Source organism: Bipolaris victoriae (assembly GCF_000527765.1).
Source record: "Bipolaris victoriae FI3 unplaced genomic scaffold scaffold_65, whole genome shotgun sequence".
In the NCBI taxonomy this organism is placed as follows: domain Eukaryota; kingdom Fungi; phylum Ascomycota; class Dothideomycetes; order Pleosporales; family Pleosporaceae; genus Bipolaris; species Bipolaris victoriae.
The window spans coordinates 90,657-113,448 of NW_014575327.1; the positions used below are offsets into that span (position 1 = coordinate 90,657).

Consider the following 22,792-nt stretch of genomic DNA (forward strand, 5'->3'; position numbering starts at 1 on the left):
TAAACCACCTACCCCTGGACGGGGGGCGAAGATCTACTAGACAAAGCGGGTAGCCGTGCCTACGAGGGCCGTCTGTGTGTGCCCGCAATGGCCAGATCGCGTGGTAAGATCGGATCGCATCGCTAGAAGAGATCGGCTGAGATATACTTAGTTGCCCTGTGGGTCCAGAGACGACCTAATACCCATCCCGACTATGATGGAGATATCGAAGATAGATAAACTCCAGTCAAGAGTGTTTTGATGCTGGTAGGTGTGATACAGCTAGACTTGAGAATTGTAGCTGGCTATCTAGGCCGTCTATTGCAGATAGCCCCCTTTCCAATGCGACACGGTCGTGCACCATGTCTGCAAAACAAAAAGCGTAGTCGCAGGATGCATCAGGAGAATGCTGTGTTAGCGCGCCTAGGCTAGGAACAGGTTAGTGCGGCTCGTACAGAAGGGTCGAGCGTAACGTAGATCTCGGTACCGACTCGCTTACTATTACTCGTAGACTTCGGACATGGATGGGAGAGCCGGTATCGTCATGCTTGTCCCTTACAGACCGCCTATGAAGACCAAAGCACTGTACCTTTTCTCGTGAGCCAGTTGAATGAAGTTAGCAGGCGTGCAAAGACGGACGACCTGATGCATGTCGGTAGGTGCTACGCGAGAGCTGCACGTGGCGACGTTTCCGATGCGTACTTGGCTGTGCCTTATATTGCTTATTCTCAAGCTCGGTGACACAGATGGCAGGCCATTCCTTGCAAGTGTGTGCATCCAGAATCCGTTGGTGAGGGTTCACAAATGATCCCTGCATCAGACGTGGCTGGTCGGACAGAGCTGTTGGCAAGTATTTCCCGGCAGTCCTGTGCGTGCAACTATCATGCCGATATCACTGAGGGAGCGCGTGACCGAGTATTGTATCTCGATTTCCGCCGCGGAGTTTCTGTTTTGTAGCTCGAGCGGACTTGAGAGGTCCGACCGATCCGCGGTGTGGTAGTCAGCAGAGAAAACACAGCGTCATTGGAGAGCGACGTGCGGGCCGGTCGATCAACAAAGGCCACGGCGCTTAGCGTAGCAACGGCAATTGAACGGTGCTGGTGCTGGGGCTTCGTTCGGTACTACCACGCTGATCTCCTCAACCAACGGTCAGACGACAGATGAACCTGTTCCTACGCTGTGAACTCTATGGAGCAAAAATAAACAATGTGGTCGGTTGTTCGCATTCTAATTGAGGAAATTGGACAAAGAATTCAGGACACAAGCCCATGATTTCCGAGTAAGCTTGAGGCTGGGGAGATTGTTGGGTAAATGATTGTTGATACAGACTCTCGGATGCAGCGGAGTGGGGCGGAGGATGGAGAAGGCCGAAGCACCGAGCTTGCGCAACACCACAATTACTATGGCGGTCTGCGCCTCAACACATTGAACACAGCTCTCTCCACGTCAATGAATATTAACGGGAGCGCGAGGGAGCCCTGGCTGGATAGAGTGACTCAGTCCCAACAGTTGTGGCCTCGTGGTATGACGCAGGCGTGTGGTAGACGTATGGGAAGTGTAGTACCTGGTGTAAGTAGTAGCGACAATAAGTAAATCTATAGTGTGATCTGCTATCAGGTGACAGTGCAGAAGCTATAAGAATTGACTGTGGGGTCTCTAAGTTACGAGCAACAGTCTACACGTGACGCGTCGGGAAGTTACGACGTGTCTCAATAATGATGGACAGTTGGGTATTTTTGGTGACGTGCGATTGCGAGTTATCTACGTAGTATGTTTTAATCAACAACTATGCGGTGCTTCTATTGCTTGTCCTCCGCGGTGTTGCTTGTTCACTACTCTGACTATCGAAGTTTGGGGATAGTACATGGTGTATGTAATTACAGGGTCTCCGCCTTTGCTTTACCCACTACACTTACACCTACGCTACAAACTATAAAAGATCGCCCTTCAAAGCCTGCCCGGCACATTGCTTGTCATGCTAGAGAGTGCTTCGCCCACAATCTACTACGCGTACATCTGATGCTTATCTGAAATACGCCGTGAGATCGGCTTCCTTGGCGGCCGAAGAACCCGCCAAGCCCCTTTCGGTCGGAGTTGCGAGATGTTCGAAACATCAGGCTACTATTTGCATGTGTTAGTGCTCGGAGATTGATGTCCTTGTCCGCGCGAGCGGATTCGTATTCCTGCACTGCCTCTGAGAAGGGGGAAAGTTGGGCCGAAGGCTTGACTTTGCTGAAGTGTTCATCCATGCATTTGACCGTGGAGAAACAATAGTGTAGGATATAAGGGATCCAGGTGTTCCGCTCTTCAAGTAGTCATCCACACTACAACCAAACCATCAGCCCATAATCAAGCGGTCTTGCCTCTTTCCGAACGATACAAACAACTTCTCTTCCAAACCGAACATATCAACTTTCATCATGGTCGTTCCGCCCCCAGCACCCGATACATGCACACAGGTTGGCCCAGATTGCCCAGTGGAGGGCACCATTCTAGGATACTACCCGGACATTGGTGTCAATGCAGCATATGCGGGGTTCTTTGCCCTTGCCGCTCTTATCAACCTTGGATTGGGACTCCGATACAAGACATGGTCCTATATGGTAAGTGCCTTGCCCTCATTCATTAACACATACGAACATGGCTAACAGTATCAAACTGTAGACTGCCATGGGTCTGGGTTGTATAGGCGAGGCAGTGGGTTACGCAGGCCGAATCATAATGTGGAATAACCCCTTCGACAACACGGGGTTCCAGATGCAAATCTGCTGCCTCATCATCTCGCCCGCCTTCATCTCCGCTGCCATCTACCTAACACTCAAGTATCTCGTCATTAGCTTTGGCGAGTCGTGGTCGCGCCTCCGACCGGCGCGGTATACACACATTTTTATCGCGGGAGATTTCCTGTCGCTGGTGCTGCAGGGCGCGGGTGGTGGCATCGCTGCGACTGCTGACTTTGGCAGCGAAGCACAGGATAATGGCACAAACATCATGATTGCAGGTGTGGTCTGGCAGGTCTTCACACTGACCGTCTTTGGCTTCTTGCTCGTTGAATACGCCATCCGCACGTACAAGCACCGCGAGGAGCTGTCGGACGAAGCTAGGACTCTGCTACAACAGAAGTCATTCCGCCTCTTCCTCTTTGCCATTGCACTGGCCTTTATTACCATTTTTGCTCGATGCGTCTACCGTATCCCCGAGCTTGCTTTTGGGTGGAGGAGCGAGCTGATGCGCGAGGAGGTGGATTTTATCGTGTTGGAAGGAGCCATGATTGTCACTGCAGTGGTGGTTCTGACCGTCTTCCATCCTGGATACTGCTTCCCTGCTCTTGCGAAGGGGGGCGACCAGAGCAAGTCGGTTCGGGGCAAGAGCATTTATGACGACTCGGACGTTGAGATGATGTCTGCTCGCCGCCCGTCGCAGCAGGTGCAGGCTGAGGATTTTTGATTTTTTGTTTCCATGTGACGAGGGGGTTTGTTCCGGAGTTGGATACCAGCGGGTCTAGAATGCTCTTGCATGGCCTGCATACATATGTTGAGGTGTGGCGCACAGAATTTGTTTTGTTCAGAATGGGCATTAAAGGGGAGTTTTAGGAGTGGGGTGTACAAATGCCATGTGACACGATACTGCACATGGAAGAATTGAGATGTTTCTTATGGGGTTTCGAAAATACCATGACGCCGTATGTTTCACTCTTGCTTGCTTTTTTCCCCTTCTCTTTCTCCTTGAGCACTGTGTCCTATCGGCGTGACGGAAAGAATGCTAGGGCAAACGAGGCATCAGCAGAAGCTTCCAGCGGAAGTGTTGGAGGGACATGGTCGGAAGGGTTATTGGCAGGTAAGCCGGGCAGGTGAGGAGATGCGAAGCAGGAACAGCAGGCACGTGACTCGCCTAGAGTGCCCTACTGCCACTACCATACGCTGCAGCGGCTACATGGCGCCGACGTGAGCATGAACAGGCGGGTTTTCTTACCAGATGGATGCCGGCGTGCTTACCTGCTTACAGCCACAGCCTGGGCACTGGGACCACCCGGAGCTAGAGAGCAAGCGGCTGCAGAAAAAAAAGCCATGTCTACAGCCACCCGCCGGGCTGCCACGACGCTGGTGTATGCTGGTGGTGATGAACGGTGGTAAGTGATGGTGGTGTGGCGTGCCATTGCCACAACCCGCCAGCTGCAGTAGATGACGTCAACTGTGGCTGCCTGGTATTTGAACCACGTCGGCCACGCAGCTTGTGCTTGCGGTGTTTGAATTTTTCTCTGCTGTGCTTCTCCTCCTCCTCCTCTTCTTCTTGTTTCCTGGGCCAAGTCTCGTCGAGCAGCAGCGGCATGGCAGCGTATACATCCACACCTGTAGGCACATTGCCTAATCAGCTCCCCGAATACTGACAAGCCTGCGCAGCCGCCAATCAACACTCTCTCTCGCTCGAGACTAGCACGCCGTTGTCTTTTGCAATGATGGCGGCACGACGTCACGCCACGGGCTGCTGGAGCCAATTTGGCCGTGTAGCCGCCGCCAACCCTAGCCATTTGGGTCTGTAGTGATGCGCCGCCAGCCTCAGCCTCAGCCTCAGCCTCAGCCTCGCGCACCGCCACATGCCGCACATCGACTCGTCACCACACGCCCATGGGCGGGCCATGGCGGCCCAACGACCCAGGTTCTCCTGGCACACCAACTGCTCCCGCCATGCACTCCATGCACCATGTCGGCCCTGTTGGTCGCCGCGGCCATGGCAAGCCCTGAAGCCTGGAACCCGTCGCCATGGTGCCTCTCCATCCGCGCGGCCATGGCCACACGTGTGCCGCCGAAGCTAGCCCTCGTGCTGAGGCGTAAAAGTAGAACAGAGCAGAGCAGACGTCGTGGCTCTTTTGCATCTTGACAGGTGTCCCACGCCTGTCGTCCCAAGCCGTCCACGCTTTGGGTATCCAAAATACGCCCTGACAGCACGTGAGCTGATCACTCGTCCCCTCATTGGCTAGGAAACCCTCTCCGCAACATGTTTTTCGTCGGCGATTTGAACCGAGGAATCGCTTCAAGTCGCAAGTCTTATTTGCACAAGAGCACAAGAGGCGGGTTTTTGGGGCCAGCCTGACGATTGTGGGTGTGTATGTGCTCTCCCTGCCCTCGTAACGTGGCGAGAACGACTCCGATGCCACAAACAACCAGAGCCGCCCCGTTGACTTCAGAGAGCTTGCGGCGTTGCCATCAGCACTTCCATTGGCGCGAGCTTGTCGCTCATCGCCGAGAACTCCACAGGCTCCACCACTACCACCACCATCAACCTGGGAGCCTTTGCCAGCTGCCAACTTCAACCACAACCACATCGCCCGCGCCATGGACCTCTCAGATCGATGGCAGAATATTGCTCCTGCCTCAGACGAGCCCGGACAGCGACGCGCCCCGCCAGACCGTCGGAAGCGGAGGCAGGCCGTTGCTGTGGCTTGTGTGCACTGCCGCAACGGGAAGGCCAAGGTACGTAGGACCGTGTTACACCCAGCCAGTGTCATGAGTCTTCGGTGACCTGGAGGTACTTTGCCTTGACTTTCACCGGCAGCTGATGCCTGCCACCAATGCAAAGTACTAAAGGCCCTCCTGTCAGCCACATGTGCCACTGTAGTTCCTTCACTACTCTTCTATGGGTAATCACTGGCTGTGATACTACCTGTAGGTGGCCGACTGCTGCCTTTGACCCTCTCCCGAAGGCTGCTAATTCAGTAATCTGCAGTGCGACGGCACGAGGCCACGATGTAACCGCTGCAAGGATAACGATCTCATATGCCAATACGATGTCGCCGAGGGCGTCTCCAGAGCTGAGCGCATGAAGATCATGAAGAGGGACAGCATGACCGGCGAGCTCGAAGATCTCAAACGCATCATCAACTTCCTCCGCTCAGGCACAGACGACCAAGCCACGGCCATTTTAGCAAGACTTCGACTTGGTGACACCCCCGAAGATGTTGCAAAGTCCCTCTCCTTGGTACCCTCTCCAGCAGCATCCACCCAACCCCCCAGGTACGCATCACTATATTACAGCTTCCTCTATAGCTGCAAAAAGCACAATGGTAACCGGAGTTCAGCTTACTGGGCCAGGAGTCCACCGATACCTCTGGAAGTGCAATGAGCCATGACTCCGTTTTCGATCCAAGCAAACCTACTCCCAAGTTTGGCCAAGGTTCCAGCACATCTTTGGCATCGCCTCCAGGTCAAACTACTGCTTGGTCACCTTCTGCAAATCTTCCACATTCTGCATTTGCGCCCCCGGGGAGAGGAAAGCAGTCGAGTATCAGCGAAGAGCAGTTCTTTTTGTGCCCTTTGTTTGACCGAGACGACTTTCTGCTACCCAAGGCCGAAGATGAGGGCGAAAGTGATGACGCTGGCGATGATGAAATTGAGGAGAGAAACATTGACCCACGACTCACTCAGCAGGCTTCAACTTTTGACCTACGTCCCATCCCCTCGTCCTCGTCAAAAAGGTCTTCCCAAAGCCAAAGACTGTCTCCGCACAGACACAACAGAGTTCGCTCAATCTATTCCACTCACCTCGTTGGCCGACAACCGATTGTGAACACTATCCGCATTCACCCCAATCTCGATATTCGCAGCTTCTTCGACAACACACCTTTTCCCACTAGCGCCGAGTCGAGCCAGTACTCGAAATCTCAGGACACGCATACTCGCAATCTTTTCCTGCCAACATGGGCTATGCTTCCAATCAATACAGTCCCTGATCCTGGTTCGCTCAAGCGTACCGTACCGAGTGTACTGCACGAGGCAACAAACTTGATAGACAACGGACATCCGGTCGAAGAAGTTATTGAGAAGCACCCGAATATTGCTGCTCTGTTTGACGAAGAAGTATACAAAAAATCGGGCATTCTTTCCAAATGGGCAGTTGGTATGGTGCATGGAATGTTTCTGAAAGGTAACTATTCACACCCTTTTGCAAACTCTCGAAATCCTTTTTGCTCACTAGAATAGGCAACACATTTACATGCTTCGGGTTCATGTACCTTTTTTGGTCATTGATGCGCTGGATGATTTCCCCTTCCCCCGAGACGTACAATGCCATGCCGGAATGGCTCCGTCCGACCCCGAATCAGCTTTTTATGCCACACATCAACATCGTCGATTTTGTCGTCTGGCCTGCCTTTCGCGAACTCGCTGTTCAAATGCCTGCAATGCAGGAACGCATGGAGTGGCTCATGGATATGAGCCTCAACATTCAGTGTGATTGGTCCTTTGCCACCCCAGAGGCACTGCATAAAAATGAAGAGACTGGCCGAGTGGACTTGTGCGACACAGCAAGAGATGTTATCCGGAATCTGACAAACTGGAGCGTTGGGCCGAGTTTCAGGGGATACATTAGCAACGCAGATTCCTATGTACGAATCAGGACTGAGGGATATTGAACCAGGCAATCTGTTCAAGTAGTCTCGAAGACGCCAAAGTACATAGGATATGTTTTCATATGGCGCGGTATACAGGGAAAAATTCAAAATTTAGAAACCAGAAAAGCATTCAAGATATATCAAGGGCTCAACGGCCATGTAGGGACAATGCATAGAAAGAAGGAAAAGACGGGAAAAAAGGAGGAAAATACCAAATAGCCAGAAACAAGGATCAAATACGAGAACACTGCATGTAGAAAATCGGGCCGAAGCATAGCGCACTACATATATACGGCGGAAATTCTGCAAGACGACATGCATGCGAAGACATGTTACGTCGAACGATGTAGCGAAAATCGTCTGCCAAAAATAACAAACTATACTCTCCTCTCTCGATTTTTGGGGTAAAAGTCATATCTTGCTTATTTCTGTGAAACCTACAATCTCTCTTGCCCCATCGAACGAATAAGCGAAAAACAAAAGGAAGGGTATATCATATGAGAAAATAACAAAGGCTGATTTATTCCTAGTCCAAGAATTTACCCCCATGACTACATATACCGTTGCTGCTAGTCTCGCTCGTTGTCCGGCAGATGGCAAACAGCAAATATTACCCATTGTCCACATAGCGTAATAGCACCGAACCAAGTAGACAAGACTGCGGGATCAAAGCATTATTTTCCATCTTCCCTTTCCCCAGAGTTCGAAAACAAGTCACAACCATGATACCGCACGCAACCAGCCTTTCAACCCAACACCCTCAACCAACCCAATCCACAACCCCCGTCCTATGATACTCCTCCCTCTTCTCCGCATCCACCAACACATCCCTTGCAGCATTGAGTCGCTGCATTGCCGCATTCGCTTTCACCCTTTCTTCCTCTGACGACGCCTTGTCGGGGTGCAGTGTACGCGCCATTCGGCGGTAGGATTTTTTGATTGTGGAGGGGGTGGCGCGCCAGGAGGTGAGGCCGAGGAGGGTGTAGAGGAGGGTGTTGGGTGGTGGGGGGAGGCGGGATGGATGGGAGACGGTAGGTGGTGTTGTGGGAGGAGTAGCGGGTACGGTGAATGGAGCGTAGTTTTCGAGGTTCTCCCAGTAGGGGTCCAAAGGGGAGAGCGAGAAGGGGGTTGAAGGGTGGCGGGGGGATGGTGCGGGCGTGGAGTTTGTGGAGTAGATTCGCTCGCTCAGGGGAGTACGCGGTGTACTTGTTCTTGATCTCTTGGGGGTGGATATGGCTGACGAGACGTCGCTTGTTGTATCATCGTCGGTGAAGATGGTGAAGTTGGGTTTACGCTTTTTGCTATGGGACTTTTTGACAACATGGGCCGCGGGGACAGGGAGGCGGATCTTCAGCGATGGTCGGGGGGCGCGGGTTTGCGAACGAGTTTTTGGGCGAACATAAGGCGCGGTGTCATTTGGGGTACTGAGTTCCCCTTCTTCGATGGCTGGGAGTGGTGTCGCTGCCACAAGGGCTAGGAGGTCGTCAATAATGCGCGCCATTATGAATTAATACACTGTAGAGCTAAGTATAAATCCCAACTCACCCAATTGGTATGGAGAAGAGGAACAGAATAAAACAAAATCAAGGCGCCAATAAAACAAGGATATACTAACCAGAAGGCATATAGATCAGACGACCGACAAGACTTGTACGCTTTCAAACAGCAGATCCAACAACGAGGGAGATGGTCAAAGGGAAAGAGTATCCTCCCCTCTCTATATAAAACCAAGCAAGACTAAAAACTACGCGGGTGAAGTCGACGTCGCGTTTGCAATCCCAGCCCAAGCGCAGCCAAACTCGAGGTGACGGTCACTCTTTGTATTATTTCCAGGTACGTCAGACGCCACAAAAGATCCAAGCTTTTCTCCCGTAAGTGAAGCTGAGCTGAGCCCGAACAAAGACAACCAACGCGGTGGGGAGGCTATGAATACCAAAAACGCGACAACGCGTTGTAGCGCGCAATTTACTTTGCTCGCGTAGATTTGCGCTTGGCGCATAGTGGAAGGGGTTTATGACGTGTTGTTTTGGGGGGTATGCTGGGTTATGGGGTAGGTGGAGGGATGAAGGTGGTGTGAGCCTGGTGGTGGTGGGGGACACGCGATTGCGCTTTACTTGCTCAAAAGCGCGATAGTGATGATTGAGATTCTGTGAAATGGGTCGAACGTTGAGGTGGGTTTGCATGAGTGAAATGGTGGACTTGGTTTCGCGTTGAGGTAGCATGACGCGCGGTGGTGCTTGAGTGAGTGAACTCAATGTACATACACGCCCAGCCGCGCACTCAGGCGCGCCTGCATCCGTGGATGAACTAAATACTGAGTGAGGGTTGAGAGAATCCGGTCTGGTTGCAGATAGGTGAGGATTCTGAGGTTGGTGTGTTCAGTGGTAAATCATGGAAGATGGGAGGGAAGGAAGCCATATCATGTGACCCGCACGCACCCAGTGGATAAAATCCCCAGAATTCCAAAAATAACCAGCATCTTATCGCTACAATCACCACTTAAGCATGAGTTTAGAGTATATGAGCCCTAAGAGATGCGGAGAAGATAGTTTCCCTGAAAAAATTATTATAATGACATCATGGTAGTGTTATGAAGCTCTACAGTTACCAACTTTCTGGCGCGTTGTCGATTTTAACAATAGGATGGTGGCCTGTCACGCTATTAATCCGTTGGTAACCCGGTTATTTATGCCAGACCGGACGGAATGTCCAAGTATCTCTAAAATTGATTACCACAAAGCCTATTGATCTTATGTCACGACTCTCTCCTGTTAGGTTTCTGTTTTAGATGGCATTATGATGCGAGGGGGTCGAACGCTTAGTGAACATGAAGCTGCACTCGATCAAGTGGCTTCTAGTTACTTTTGTTGAAAATGTTGCATTCGACCTAGTAATGAGCGATGTTACGAGCGTCGAACCCTTCCACGGCCGCCGAAGTGAGAGGATACTAAGCGGCCTACCTCGTGGCGTCGTTGTACCGGCTTACCCTTCCCATACCTACTATTACCAGCCAAGATAACATTCTTTATCACATCTGATGATTCATGGTCGTCGAATATGACTCCTCCATAGCTCACCAAGAGAACTTTGACCACTGTCCTAGAGCCGTCTTTATGCAAGCGGTTTTGAGTGGTTGATAGCGCCTTCATCAACTCGATATGCCCCCGGAATCCTTGTTGTCTGGTATCAAGCAAGTGTACATCGACAAGGATACAGACCTCAGGTAATCGAGATATTGATATGCTAGAGCATAAGAGATCAATGTAATCTGTGAGGGTTGAAGCATCTTGAAATTTTCCGTGAATTTGAGCTGCCTGCTTTTCTGATATTCCTGAGGTCTTTTCCTGGTTCAAGTATACGGTCAATGCTTGCACTATCAGGTAACTTAATACACATTCCGGAGAGAACCCATTCGCGCGTTCACAGGCGTTCGGTTTCAACGCCCATAGGAGCGGGACCCTCGCATCCTCCATGAGCTTGATGAAATCTAAGCAGAAATTCTTGATCTGCGACCGGTTTTGATAAGAGCCTTTAACAAAACGCAGAGTGTTCTCAGATTTGGAGCACCACGTTTGGAACTTCGGTTGAAGCCAGAAGGGATTTGCTTTCGTCACTGCTTGCTCTCGATGTCCCCACTTTAAGTCTTGCCATGACTTCGGCACGGCCAGCATCATACGAGATTCCAATGATTTTAGGAATTCATTCGCCTGGGTTCGGGATAAGGACATGTTCGAATCCACACAATCGCTGTTTTGAATATTTCGGCTATCTTAGGCATAAATTAGTCCATTTTCCCGCACTTATCTATACGTCTCGGAACATACTCAAGGCCAATTTCAGTAAATTGTTGAGAGAACCATCATTTTTGAATGCTTCTAAGCCTTAAAACTTAGTATTAGTGATGTGCACAAGCTGACGATTGCTTTTTGGCTGCACAGGCGGTGTGAGGTAACATGAAAGGTTGCAACATGAGGAAGTTGTTCGAACCAAGGTTGCTGTACCGCTCTTAGAACGAAGTTTCGGTAAAATATGAACTCACCGATAAACACATTCATGCTGCTGCTTGCTCCACTGAAGTTATATTGTTCAGCTTGGCCGACAGCGTTAAACTGAGCAGCATTTCCATTGACAGCGAACTGATCGCCAACGCCATGATGGGATGCTGCATCATGGCCGACATCAGGATATTCTCTAGCTTTTGTTGTTGTATTGTATTGCACTGACATAGTCGTCAAAACTCGAACTTGCAGCTGGTAGGCCAGTGGAACAAGCCTCATATACCACATGAGTTGTACCCTATGCCGATGCAGGCTAAGACATTTTGCCTTGCTGTTTAATGGACCAGTTTGGCGGCACGCTCTAACCGATGCGCAGGAATGGGGTTCTTCATTACATGATGTACTGGATCTCGCCTACCGCTCTTGGCCAATTATGGGACGATTTTCGGCTCACAGGCTGCAGGTGTCAATGCGGGGTTTCAGCCTCCTGCACGCTGATCGAATCAACGTTGCTCCTGTAATCAGTATCCTTGCATCTGTGTGCATCTGCGTGCATCCAAGACTCGATTTTGGCCCCCAGTGAGATTTGCTTTAGGCATTGCTGTTCGCTTCATATTGAAATATGGTAAGATACACGCCGGTAAAGCGATCCAATATCCAATCAATCTCATAGGTTTACGTACAAGTAAACACTAAAATGGCTACCTGAGTATCATACTTTGAACACTTTCTGGGAGACTCTGAGCTAGGACACTTCATCTCTACCTAAGGTGGTGCATCGGATCTTACGTGTACAACTGTGGGAGAAGTGAGGCGGCTCATGCAAGAGCGGACTGGAAAGCAACTCATCTTGAGTGATTCCGCAGACAACTGGATTCTCCCGAACAAGACTATATTTGACGATCACACCCAGGGAAGTGACTTCCAGGACCAACAACTCTCTGCTCTCGAGCCAAGTACGAGAGTGGCTCCTCTCAAGGTAAGTCCAAAAGACAGGCATTTTCTGTATACTAATAGTGTTAAAGTCCAAAAAAAAGCGGCGCTTCTACAACACCGTTATAGATTACCCGAAGGGCAGCGATTCTCAACAAGATTTTGGCTTTGTTACCAAAACGTATGCTTCCGATGCCCGTCGGAGAAGTCGGGAAAGACCGTACAAATACTTCGCACAACCCATTGTAAAAGACCACCAACTTCGGTATCGTCGTGAAAGACCTATTCATGCCGAGAATCCAGAGTGGGATCCAGAGTGGAGTATGGAATCAACCCAATATCATGATACCCGGAGCCTTCACCGTCGGGAACTAAAAAGACATCAAGAAATAATTCAAATCGCGCGACACGAAAACAAAGCACAATTATTGTCTAACCGCTCGAACGGCGTTATGTCGGCCTCTTCACAGAAGGAGTCCGATTTGAAGGTCGAGATGGCCTCCAATGCATCGGATGATTCAGAACCCCGGGTAACTGACGTTGACACAACACCCGAATCACAAGCCTGTGATGCTTCTTGGACCGCGGAGGCTTTGATGCGGCGAGTAGAAGAACTCAGCGCCCAGGTCAGTCGAATGAAACGGCGAGCGAAAGACAGAGGAAAAGATGAGCATAGCCAAAACCCTCGTGCCAAAATTATACCCAGGTGGCAGACTCTTTATCGCATCAACAATGGGATCCATCTTCGAGAACCGTCCTGGATAGACGCCCAATATGGGTATTTCGAACTCAAAGGTGACACGCCAATCTCAAACTTGAACGCCTATCTCAAGCGCCACGACGATATTGTCTTCGTCCCTTTCAAGGATTATGACAACGGTACAAAACTTTCGGCGGCTACTGAATTGGCCGAAGACGATTTTTTACCACAGCCACAACCTTCAACAGAAGCGGTGATACTGACCTCGGCGCAAATGGTTTCTGTTATGAAAAAATTCTTGAATGCCATTTCGGGTTTCAAGGAGTCGTTTCCTGATTTTGATCCAACTAAAGAAATCCATGAGCCATATCTATTCTGGTTTTTCTATCGAACTAATATGGAAGAGGCACTGAGATCACTGTCTGCAGAGGAAAGAACGATGATCAAGCTCTTCCGGGACTGGATCGAAGGCTCATACGGGGAAGAGTGGGACTATATTGATTCCGAGTTTGAGAAGGGTATGGTATGTCCAATATCAGTGAAATATCTGATTCGTCCTGGTGATGTACTGGTGTCGCGCAAAGACGAAAATATCGACGCATATATCATAAAAACTTGGCCAAAATTTCTCGAACCAAGGTCACCCCAAGACAAAAATATTGACGCACGTATAGCAGGACATTGGCCAAACTCTTTCAAGCCAAATTCACGAAAAGACGGAAATATTGATGTATATACGTCAAAAGTTCGACCTCTCCCTCTCGAATCGAAGACACACAAAGACAGGTTACAAGGTCGGGCAAAACTTCCAGCTTCTGGGATCCAACCGAATAACCAAGATACCACAAAATCGGAGGTTCTTGGACAAAATGTTGCTAGAGAAGATTATCTGTGGAATATAGAAGCATGGTCTTGGTCATTTGATGGTGAATTCAGAAGGGCAACAGCGGTTCTCGATCTCAAAATCACTGCTCCGACGGACAGATCTAGAGTTCCCATCACCTCTTTGGAGGTTTTCCCCCTAAAATACGACGAAACAGGTTTAGAAGCTCGACTCAAGAAAAGGGGCGAGATATTTTGGAAATGTCGAAAAAGATATTTAGTTTCGTGTGTTGATAGTTATGAAGAGGATATGAGTGTGGTAAGTTTCACTTTTTGGTGCGTGGACATTTATTCATTGAGACACAGGATGGTGACAGATACATGGTCGATGTGGCTACTTACTCTCAATATAGACGGAAAAAGTACGAGAAAAGTCAATTTGAGGGTCTACAGAACCCCGAAAACGATTCAAAAGACATGGCTTTGACATCGAGTTTTCGCGCTACAAAACGGGGTGATATGCTCGAGTCGACACTGAAACTAGACAAATTTCCAGATACCTCGGAGCTTCTCGTGTTTCCGAGATCGGTCGTGTCGTATGATCTCAGGCGTAAGCGTTGGAGTGAGTTGGTCTTTTCCCGATATTTAGTAGATCCGGAAGCTAATACCGAGTTAAAGTTGATCTCCAAGTGGACCACATTCGAGACGTAACTTGGAATACACAAGCTTTTGAAAGTTTAGCAATTGACGATGATGCCAAAGAGCTGCTTGAAGCTGTAGTCACGAACCAAATCGTATCATCCAAAGGCACGGATATCATCGCCGACAAAGGCAATGGTCTTATCATCTTGTTACACGGCGGTCCAGGCACAGGAAAGACCTTTACTGCAGAGAGTGTGGCAGACTTTGCAAAGAAGCCTCTTTACCGTGTTACATGCGGTGATATTGGAACAAACCCAGAGCAAGTCGAGACTTACCTTGAGTCCGTACTTCATCTGGGTCTTATATGGGACTGCGTGGTCCTGTTGGATGAAGCAGATGTTTTCTTAGAAGAGCGAGGACAATACGACCTAGCACGGAATGCCTTGGTATCGGTGTTCCTACGCGTTCTTGAGTACTATCAGGGCATTCTGGTACTCACCCCCAACCGAGTGGGCACTTTTGACGAAGCTTTCAAATCACGAATCCAGTTGACTCTGCATTATGACAAGCTCAGCATTGCGCAGCGTCGCAAAATATGGCGGAATTTCATCCAGCGGCTCAAGAATTTGGGTGTTAACAATGTCGATTTTGATGACATAAACGATCATATCGATGACTTGGTCACGCGAGAGATGAATGGGCGACAGATTCGCAATGTCATTACGACTGCACGTCAGTTGGCACAATATCGCGGCAAGAACCTCTGCTTTTCGCACTTGGAACACGTCATGAAGATTGCTGACAAGTTCGATACATACATAAAGAATGTCAAAGAGGGGTTAACGGAAGACCAGCTTGCAAGAGATGCAGGCTTGCGGTGACCGACATTGGACCATTTCTTCAGTCTCTATGCAATGAAAATCATGCCAACTATAAGTTTACTCCTTTCCAAAATTCATGGTCTCGGCTCTGTATTGTCTCGCGTTGTCTTTGGCGTTGAATTGTTCTGCTTCTCCGTCTGCTGAATAAATATCGCCTTGGCCCATATGAACGTTGCGGCTCGCAGCTGACGCCCCCTCAATTAACTCATCTGGAACTGATGGCTCCACTGCCAAAACCGCTTCTAGTGCTTTGGCAAGTTTGATGGTTTGCTCTCGCGTGGCAGCCCTCATTGTCTGACCGTTTGCAATGTCCTGCACAGCCCCTAACAGATCTTTCATCAACACTTCAACTTTGTGCTCTTTCCCCAAGGTTCGAAGTGCAGCAACATATCGCGCGTATCTTGATGCACCTTCCAACGGAATACATTTTTCAAAGATCACCTTCAATTGCTCCGCTTTGGTCTTGGCTCGTTCACTAGTGCTCTTTATTGCTTCATATGTAGCCTTATCGAGCGGGTCTTTTTCAAGTTGCGCCTCTATGATATTCAAGGTATCTTGAATGAGAGGGAGACGCTGGGCGACTTCGCGAAAGGCGGCGGGCAAATCTTCTGAATTTTCGGCTGCATCATAGACCTTTTTGGCGGCTTCAATAAATGTGACGCCGGCTGAGATGATGCCGATTATGGCGGATGCTTCGCCCACACCGGTCATTGCATTGAGCGGGAAATGGGATAGTTGGACTTCCGGGAATGACAAGCCCTCAATTCCTTTCCGTTGATGCGTTCTAAATATGTCTATTAGTCTTGTTGATTATAAAATTCTTATCATGTTTCATGTAATTGGCGCACCACTTACTTAGCTATGTCTTCAATTCTGCAAAGGACTGACACGAGTTTCTGTCAAGATACGCCCTAACTGGATGGGCCACATACTTATACCAGCTCCATTCTAATCAAGCCTTGGACTCGCTAAAGCACAGAAAAACTATAGCCCACCTCTTCCCTCGGCTGCATGCGCTGTTTCAGCCCCTAAAACCATGCACACTGTTGTTGATGTAGCTGCAGTCGAGGGCTGCGCCCCATTTGCCCCGCTACGTATATGCAGCTGTCACTGGCTCGCAAAGATCATCCCTGCTTGCGACCTCAAACCGGTAAGAATTGAGGCATTGCCTCTTTTGCCTTACGAAATGCGCGTGCGACAATGCATATTGGGTGACCTAGGTCCTCATATAATGTCTATCATTCAACTCGCGCAAAAGGAACTAGACAGCTATAGGGTAAAGGAGCGCGGAGGCTTAGCAACATTAACTTATCTCATCCAATTCGCTGCTATACAGATCTTAAGCCTATTTACAACTACTAAGGGACTTTATTTAAGTTAGATGTAGCAAATATAATACATATAAGGGAGACGACTCGAGGTGCAGTGAAAAACCACAAGGAACGATATGTAATGGAGTGTATTGAATACAGGGCTTTTCTCTAAAGTAGCGAGACACAGTATATCTTGGTTTAGAATTGGTGCAGTAGTCAATTAAGCGGATATTAAAAAGCTTCTTCACTGCTAAGGCTTAAAATCTCCTTTCTACAAATTAGAGTATCAAGAGAAGCATACCACAAAACTTCCACCATCTTCAAAATTCAGAAGTCGCTTTTTTATTTTGAGGGGGAAATTTTAGCACTTTTGACTTTCCAGATTCCTTGATGTCGTAGTAAAAAATATGTTGGTATTCCAAAGAAGCCCCACTGCGCTCTCTCCGCCCAACGAGCTATGTCAGGCAATATCAGGTAGCAAGGTAGCATCCGATAGACAGATAAGCTTCTAGCCTATGTAGTTATCTATGCATCTCAGATTGTAGGAATGGTAAGGCATGTAAGACGATTGGTGACTAGGACACACAAGAGATAAACACCGAGATCGTAGACGAAGATCAGGAAGCAGAGGCCCTAGCCCGTTAAAACTAGACCGTGGCAGTTTTTAACCGAGAGTTTTTACTGTAGCTAGTGAGGATAGATCGTGATCCACATACGCTGTCTTCTCAAAACCTGTGCTACCCAAATCAGTACGTTGGTGTATACGGATAGAATGTCTTCTGGGTGTACTCGAGACGGCGACGTGCTTTTGGATATGCCAACGTGGCAGAGCTCTCAATTCTGGACTCTTCTACTGAACTGTAGCCCTATTTCTGCATTTAAATTCTTTTATCATGCACGATCAATCAGCTGATTCAAAATTATATTAGAAAGAATCGTATCAACGTCACGGCAGACATATTGGACACAACGAAGTCATTGCCGCCACTGTCACTTCTAAAATTATGATGTACTTGAATCAATTGACCATATAGACTTTTGGTCATGTGAATGCGTGACTGCCGTATTCGTTCCTCGCAAATACATATGAGAGAAGGAGCGGTTTGCTGTTGTGGAGACGAAACGATGTCATCGGCCCGAGCTCCCAACAACAGTCGTCTATGAGCTGCTTCGCCGTACCACGTCTGCCATGACATCTACTTGTACACTACCTGACGCGGCGGTGAACCCGCTTGGACAGTAGCTTGATTCTTGTTCACTAACAAACGACACTACGCAAGGGTGCAGGCCGCAAAGCGACAAGGAAGCGCCGGAATGGATGCGGGGAAAAGCGATGCTGAGCCGAGGAGACTAAATACATAAGTACGCGTCTACAAATCACACAAGCAAACCTCTCACGATAGTTGCAACACTCCATCTGAATAACGCGCCACTCGACATGTCTGCTGAAGAGAAAGGCACAAGCCACGCCAAGCTGGGACCTGCACCAACACGCCTCCGGCAGATTGCACTAGCTGCAAAGGATCTCGACAACACCAGGCAGCTGCTTGTACGACAACGACAGTAAAAGTACCCGTTGGAAGCTGATGGTGATTTCAGACATATGTCCTGGGCATAGGCTTTGCATTCGAGGATGATGCCGTGGAGCAGTGGGGATTGAAGAATTTCATGGGCACGTAGCCCCTGCGCGTTTCCCGAGGCTCGTAATTGACGCGACTGCAGTTCCGCTAGGCGGCGACTTTATCGAGGTTGTCTCGCCGGTCAAGGAGCGTACGACGGTTGGCAGGCTGCTCGACAAGCGCGGGGATGGAGGGTTCATGATTGTCATGCAGACCGGGGATGCAAAGAAGCGGCGCGAGTACATCACTGCGAACAAGTTGGCTAGCGTCATTGTCGAGCACGAGTACAGAGATGCGGTATGCATCCAGTATCATCCAAAGGGGATCAAAGGTACGTTCGTCCCATGGCCAGTTCGGCTATATGCGCGGGCGCAGGCGCAGTCAGCGAGGAGGCGCAGGCGTCGTGGTGGTGGCTGATGAGGGGTTACAACTAGGCGGCTTGATGCCTGAACTCGACTCGCACACACCTGGGCCAGCGAATCCAAACCCCATAGGAACCCGCTTCTCCCCATGGCATGCCTGTGGACCAGCCAGTGAGAGTTACATGCGCGGCATGGAACAGACGGGCCACTTGGCACTAGAGGGCTGTGTACTGCGGCTCGAGCCTGGTGACGTCGACCGTGAGGGCGCGGCGCAACAGTGGGAAGAAATATTTGGCGTGTCACGAAGTGGCGACACGGTGGCTTTTACCAACGCCCGCCTGGCTTTCATCTCGGGCCAGGACGGGCTTCCAGAAGGACTCGTATCCATCACCGTGGGCGTCAAGGGCAAGGATAACCATAACGCGATACTCGAAAGAGCTCAGACGGCAGGCATCTGGAGCGAGGGCTGCGCTGAAATGTGCGGAATCAAGTGGTACTTCACCCTAACAGGCCATAGCGACGACCGGGGGAAGCTGTAACCGCCCGTAACTGTGCATTTGATGCATCGGCTACATGCAACCTTCTGGATAGAGTACACTACCACGTAGTACCGCCCACGCACCTCGTCCTCTCTCTGCCAAACAACCATGGCTATCTCTCCCAGCGCGGATGCAGCCGAAGTGCCCCGCCAACCCATGCTTCCCCGATATCACAATTCAGTGCTGTGTCCCACCAAGTCTCTGACCCCCCCTCTTTTCCTTCCTCTTCCAATCTCGACTCCTCTCCCTCTCTCGCTTATCTATCCAACAGGCCGGCTCTGACTGCATGCGCTCTAACGCCCAAGCGAGTCTAACGCCCGCGGATCAGTATGACACCATTCAATTTTTTTGTACACACCGTAGTCATTATCCGTTACAACTGAAAGTTTCAGTACTTGGTCCTCCGCCCTCGGCCTGGCTTGGCCAGCTTGATGGCGCTGCTGCTTCCGGTCACGTCAAGCCGCCTGGTTTACGACAGTCGGAAGGATCCAGCATATGGGCCCGGTGCCTACCACCTGCTTTCTGGCACTGCTCTCGATGTTGTGTTTCAACATACCAGATCAGCCGGAGCCAAAGACACAGTCGTGCCTGGCATACTGCCTTGAGGGCCGCCTTGCATGCATAGCGTCGTTTACGCATCAACACCACGCCATTTCAACAAGGTCTAGTGCCCCGCACACTTATCAGCACACCTAGTTGCAGGCCTCTCCCGCCCATGGCCGGAGCAGCTGCTTCGACACTGGAGGGAGCAGGGCCACGTCGTTTCCAGACTCCTCCCGCCTCCCCCCCCTTACCCACCCATCTCCCCTCCCCCGCTGTCGGCGCTGCGTTCCGCGTAGATCTCCCCCGGCGCCGCTTGCAGGATCCAATTTCCGTGATCCATCGTGGTTGTTGATTCTCCATGTTTACCGCACGCACACTTGCACAGTTGCCGGCCTCTATGTCGTCACGTCCACTTTTCCACCTGCACACCTTTGCGTGCCCTGGCGTGCCCCTGCGTCACACGCTTCTAGCATTTATACTCTACTAGCCTACGCCCTCTATTTTCGCCGTGCCCTGGCTGGTTTTTCTTACCCGCTATTCCACGCTCATGAAGATGCTTAAAAGATAGGGACCCCCCCTCATCTGCTTGGTGTCCAACTCCCTCCTCATCGCCTAGACTTCCTCCATATCATCAATACCAATAGACATCATTGCTATTCTACACCATGTCCAGGCACGCACGCACCATATACGATCAGCGATACGATAGTGCAACTGTCCTCCCGCTTCCCCCAGAAGAGGGCGCGCTCTATCCATCGGCCGTTCATGATTCCCATGTCTATGGAGAGCCTATAAGTCCTACCACCGGATATCTGGCATCGGAATCATCCTACGTCACTGAGGTAAGTTAAGATAACAGCTTGATTAGCATCACACTCACCAAAGCTAGGTCGATGAGTACACGCCTTCATACTTCCACTGCATCCCGACGTCCACCCACGAACATGCCCACCAGCACTACCACGCCGATATAGTAGGCCCACCGACTCGCCCATCTTTCCCCCCTCCAGTAAACTCATCTTCGACTCCTTCTCCAAGCTCTGTTCCGCCCATCATATCCATATCCACCGTCATTGATGGGAATACTTTGGGTTGCAGTCAATGCGGCGTTGAGTTTACAGGACGGTACAGGCGTGGAAACCTTGCACGCCATGCAAGACACAAACACTCCAAAGCAGCCAGAGTTCCGCTCACATGTTCAGCTCATGGATGCTCCAGAACCTTTGCGCGCCAAGATGCTCGTGTCAAACATGAACGTAAGCATCATCCTGAGTTGCACTGCAACCCTAGTGGTAATGGCTCATGCCGCCGGACTGTGTCTCGTCTGGACAAGAAGGGGGATGTGTTTTCGACACCGTTACCGCAATTCACACAGCTTATCGATATAGATGAGGTACCTCGTTCCACCCGAGATGCCTTGTGCCGGATATATACACAACTGGACCATGAAACGTACGCCCGGCTTCGCGATATGTTCCTGACCTTATTGACGAGAATGGTTCAGTACCTCAGGCATGTAAAGTATGTGATCTAATAACATGCGCGCTGTTTGTATACTAACAGTCTCCAGGTCTGATGCATATCATGTGTACATGAGAGTTCTGGAAGAAATCAACGTTATTGTTCGCGCTATCGAGTCTGGCTTGATCGATCCGACTGACCAAGGAATGACCAACGCTGTGCCATACTGTCACCCTTCTGGATCTACCGGAACTACTGGTCGTTCCAGGGGTGAAGGTTCTGCATCAAATGCTCGGGGTACTGACATGTCCAAGCCAAACCCACACTACCGGGATAAAGGAAAGATGACACCTAGTCGTCGAGAGCAAAATACTTTCAAGGTTGCCAAAAGCAACCGGACCAAAGATCCACTGTCTAGAAAGGTTGACTGTCCCGATCACAAGCACCATGCTATGTATCCCAACCTCGGGCCATCACCTTGCCGTGGATGCGGTGAGACTGTCATGGCTCAAGTTCGGCACCATCTCAACCGAGTAACTCATCGCGGCCGCCCAGGGGCTTGGCAGTGTTCCAACTGCAAGAAGGATTTCGACGACCAATATCTCTACAATGCACACATCAACCCGAAGAGATGTAGATTCAATCCTCAGTGTCGAGATATAGTTAGAGAATGGGCACGACTATATATGCTACGCTATCCTGGAGTTACCCGAATTCCCAGCCCCTGTAAGTTTACCGTTCTCCATGATGAATTCGTTGTGCTGATGGCTTCTTGATAGATTGTGATGAGGATGACTGGTTGCCTCACAGAATATGGGAAGAATGTCAAGCCATGTTACGTGATACATCGACTTCTTTTTTAGATCAACAAGCGCGCACAGAGAGGGAGGCAGACCACAGCACTTTACCTCCCACAGATTCTATTCCTGATGAATCGCATCGTGCCGCCTCGCAGTTTGTGATCGACATGTTGAATCTGCTCAATACACTGATCTCCAATCATCCCGATGGCGTTCTTGCCACCGGCGCCACGCTAGGTTTCACCAACAATCTCCAACCCAGCGGAAACCCACCATTGTATCACGGCGCGAGCTATCCCCTCAGTCAAATTTTTCACGATACTGCGCAACATTTTGGGACCTTGGCTGAGAGAGCCTTGTATGGTGAGCTGGGGCGTATACAAACCATCGCCAACGAAGCTGCGACAGTGGTGGACATGGCAAATGACCACCCTCCGCATGAACCGCCCCAAGACCACAGTACACCAGTACCAGAGAGCTTTGTTTCCACCCCTATTCAACCTCGTGAATACATTTTCGGCTCCAGTAACACTACTATGCCGCATGATTGGCTTGGACAGCCCCAGCCGACACAACATGAGCCGACAAGACCTCGTAGCATCAACTATTGTGCTCCTCTTCTGAGTAGACAATCAAGTCGTGCCGACTTAGGCACCTCCTCGTCTCATACGCCTTTCCCGTCACAAGCAAATTCATCTTCGGCATATGACCCGATAGAAGGCTCGCTTCTCACTCCCCTCACTTCGCCGCACCACTACCGTCGACTGTCCGAAAGCACTGAAATTTCAGACTTGGACAGCACGCAAACGATGT

General features: G+C 50.1%; 9 protein-coding genes across 9 annotated transcripts; 6 read left to right on the forward strand and 3 right to left on the reverse strand.

The window, feature by feature from the left end:
- Nucleotides 1-2,399: 2,399 nt before the first annotated feature.
- COCVIDRAFT_28273 (hypothetical protein) lies at nt 2,400-3,426 on the forward strand (the record flags this gene model as incomplete). The annotated part of the gene is made up of 2 exons (XM_014699213.1): nt 2,400-2,582; nt 2,644-3,426. The coding sequence occupies 2 exons, from the start codon at nt 2,400-2,402 to the stop codon at nt 3,424-3,426; spliced, it is 966 nt and encodes a 321-aa protein (XP_014554699.1).
- Nucleotides 3,427-5,312: 1,886 nt separating this feature from the next.
- Nucleotides 5,313-7,387, forward strand: COCVIDRAFT_104348 (hypothetical protein; the record flags this gene model as incomplete). The annotated part of the gene is made up of 4 exons (XM_014699214.1): nt 5,313-5,450; nt 5,704-5,990; nt 6,056-6,900; nt 6,957-7,387. 4 exons carry the CDS (start codon nt 5,313-5,315, stop codon nt 7,385-7,387), a joined length of 1,701 nt encoding a protein of 566 aa, XP_014554700.1.
- Nucleotides 7,388-8,126: 739 nt separating this feature from the next.
- COCVIDRAFT_17624 (hypothetical protein) lies at nt 8,127-8,867 on the reverse strand (the record flags this gene model as incomplete). Its single annotated transcript, XM_014699180.1, has 1 exon — nt 8,127-8,867. The coding sequence occupies one exon, from the start codon at nt 8,865-8,867 to the stop codon at nt 8,127-8,129; it is 741 nt and encodes a 246-aa protein (XP_014554666.1).
- Nucleotides 8,868-10,269: 1,402 nt separating this feature from the next.
- Nucleotides 10,270-11,592, reverse strand: COCVIDRAFT_39448 (hypothetical protein; the record flags this gene model as incomplete). Its single annotated transcript, XM_014699215.1, has 2 exons — nt 10,270-11,135; nt 11,406-11,592. The coding sequence occupies 2 exons, from the start codon at nt 11,590-11,592 to the stop codon at nt 10,270-10,272; spliced, it is 1,053 nt and encodes a 350-aa protein (XP_014554701.1).
- Nucleotides 11,593-12,932: 1,340 nt separating this feature from the next.
- On the forward strand, nt 12,933-15,342 carry COCVIDRAFT_104251 (hypothetical protein; the record flags this gene model as incomplete). Its single annotated transcript, XM_014699216.1, has 5 exons — nt 12,933-13,665; nt 13,879-14,135; nt 14,180-14,241; nt 14,314-14,441; nt 14,498-15,342. 5 exons carry the CDS (start codon nt 12,933-12,935, stop codon nt 15,340-15,342), a joined length of 2,025 nt encoding a protein of 674 aa, XP_014554702.1.
- Nucleotides 15,343-15,399: 57 nt separating this feature from the next.
- Nucleotides 15,400-16,053, reverse strand: COCVIDRAFT_104250 (hypothetical protein; the record flags this gene model as incomplete). Its single annotated transcript, XM_014699217.1, has 1 exon — nt 15,400-16,053. The coding sequence occupies one exon, from the start codon at nt 16,051-16,053 to the stop codon at nt 15,400-15,402; it is 654 nt and encodes a 217-aa protein (XP_014554703.1).
- Nucleotides 16,054-18,093: 2,040 nt separating this feature from the next.
- On the forward strand, nt 18,094-19,175 carry COCVIDRAFT_39450 (hypothetical protein; the record flags this gene model as incomplete). Its single annotated transcript, XM_014699218.1, has 4 exons — nt 18,094-18,204; nt 18,255-18,327; nt 18,378-18,605; nt 18,709-19,175. The coding sequence occupies 4 exons, from the start codon at nt 18,094-18,096 to the stop codon at nt 19,173-19,175; spliced, it is 879 nt and encodes a 292-aa protein (XP_014554704.1).
- A 1,208-nt stretch (nt 19,176-20,383) lies between these two features.
- Nucleotides 20,384-21,252, forward strand: COCVIDRAFT_104224 (hypothetical protein; the record flags this gene model as incomplete). The annotated part of the gene is made up of 2 exons (XM_014699219.1): nt 20,384-20,560; nt 20,608-21,252. 2 exons carry the CDS (start codon nt 20,384-20,386, stop codon nt 21,250-21,252), a joined length of 822 nt encoding a protein of 273 aa, XP_014554705.1.
- Nucleotides 21,253-21,310: 58 nt separating this feature from the next.
- On the forward strand, nt 21,311-21,955 carry COCVIDRAFT_104322 (hypothetical protein; the record flags this gene model as incomplete). Its single annotated transcript, XM_014699220.1, has 1 exon — nt 21,311-21,955. One exon carries the CDS (start codon nt 21,311-21,313, stop codon nt 21,953-21,955), a length of 645 nt encoding a protein of 214 aa, XP_014554706.1.
- Nucleotides 21,956-22,792: the final 837 nt, after the last annotated feature.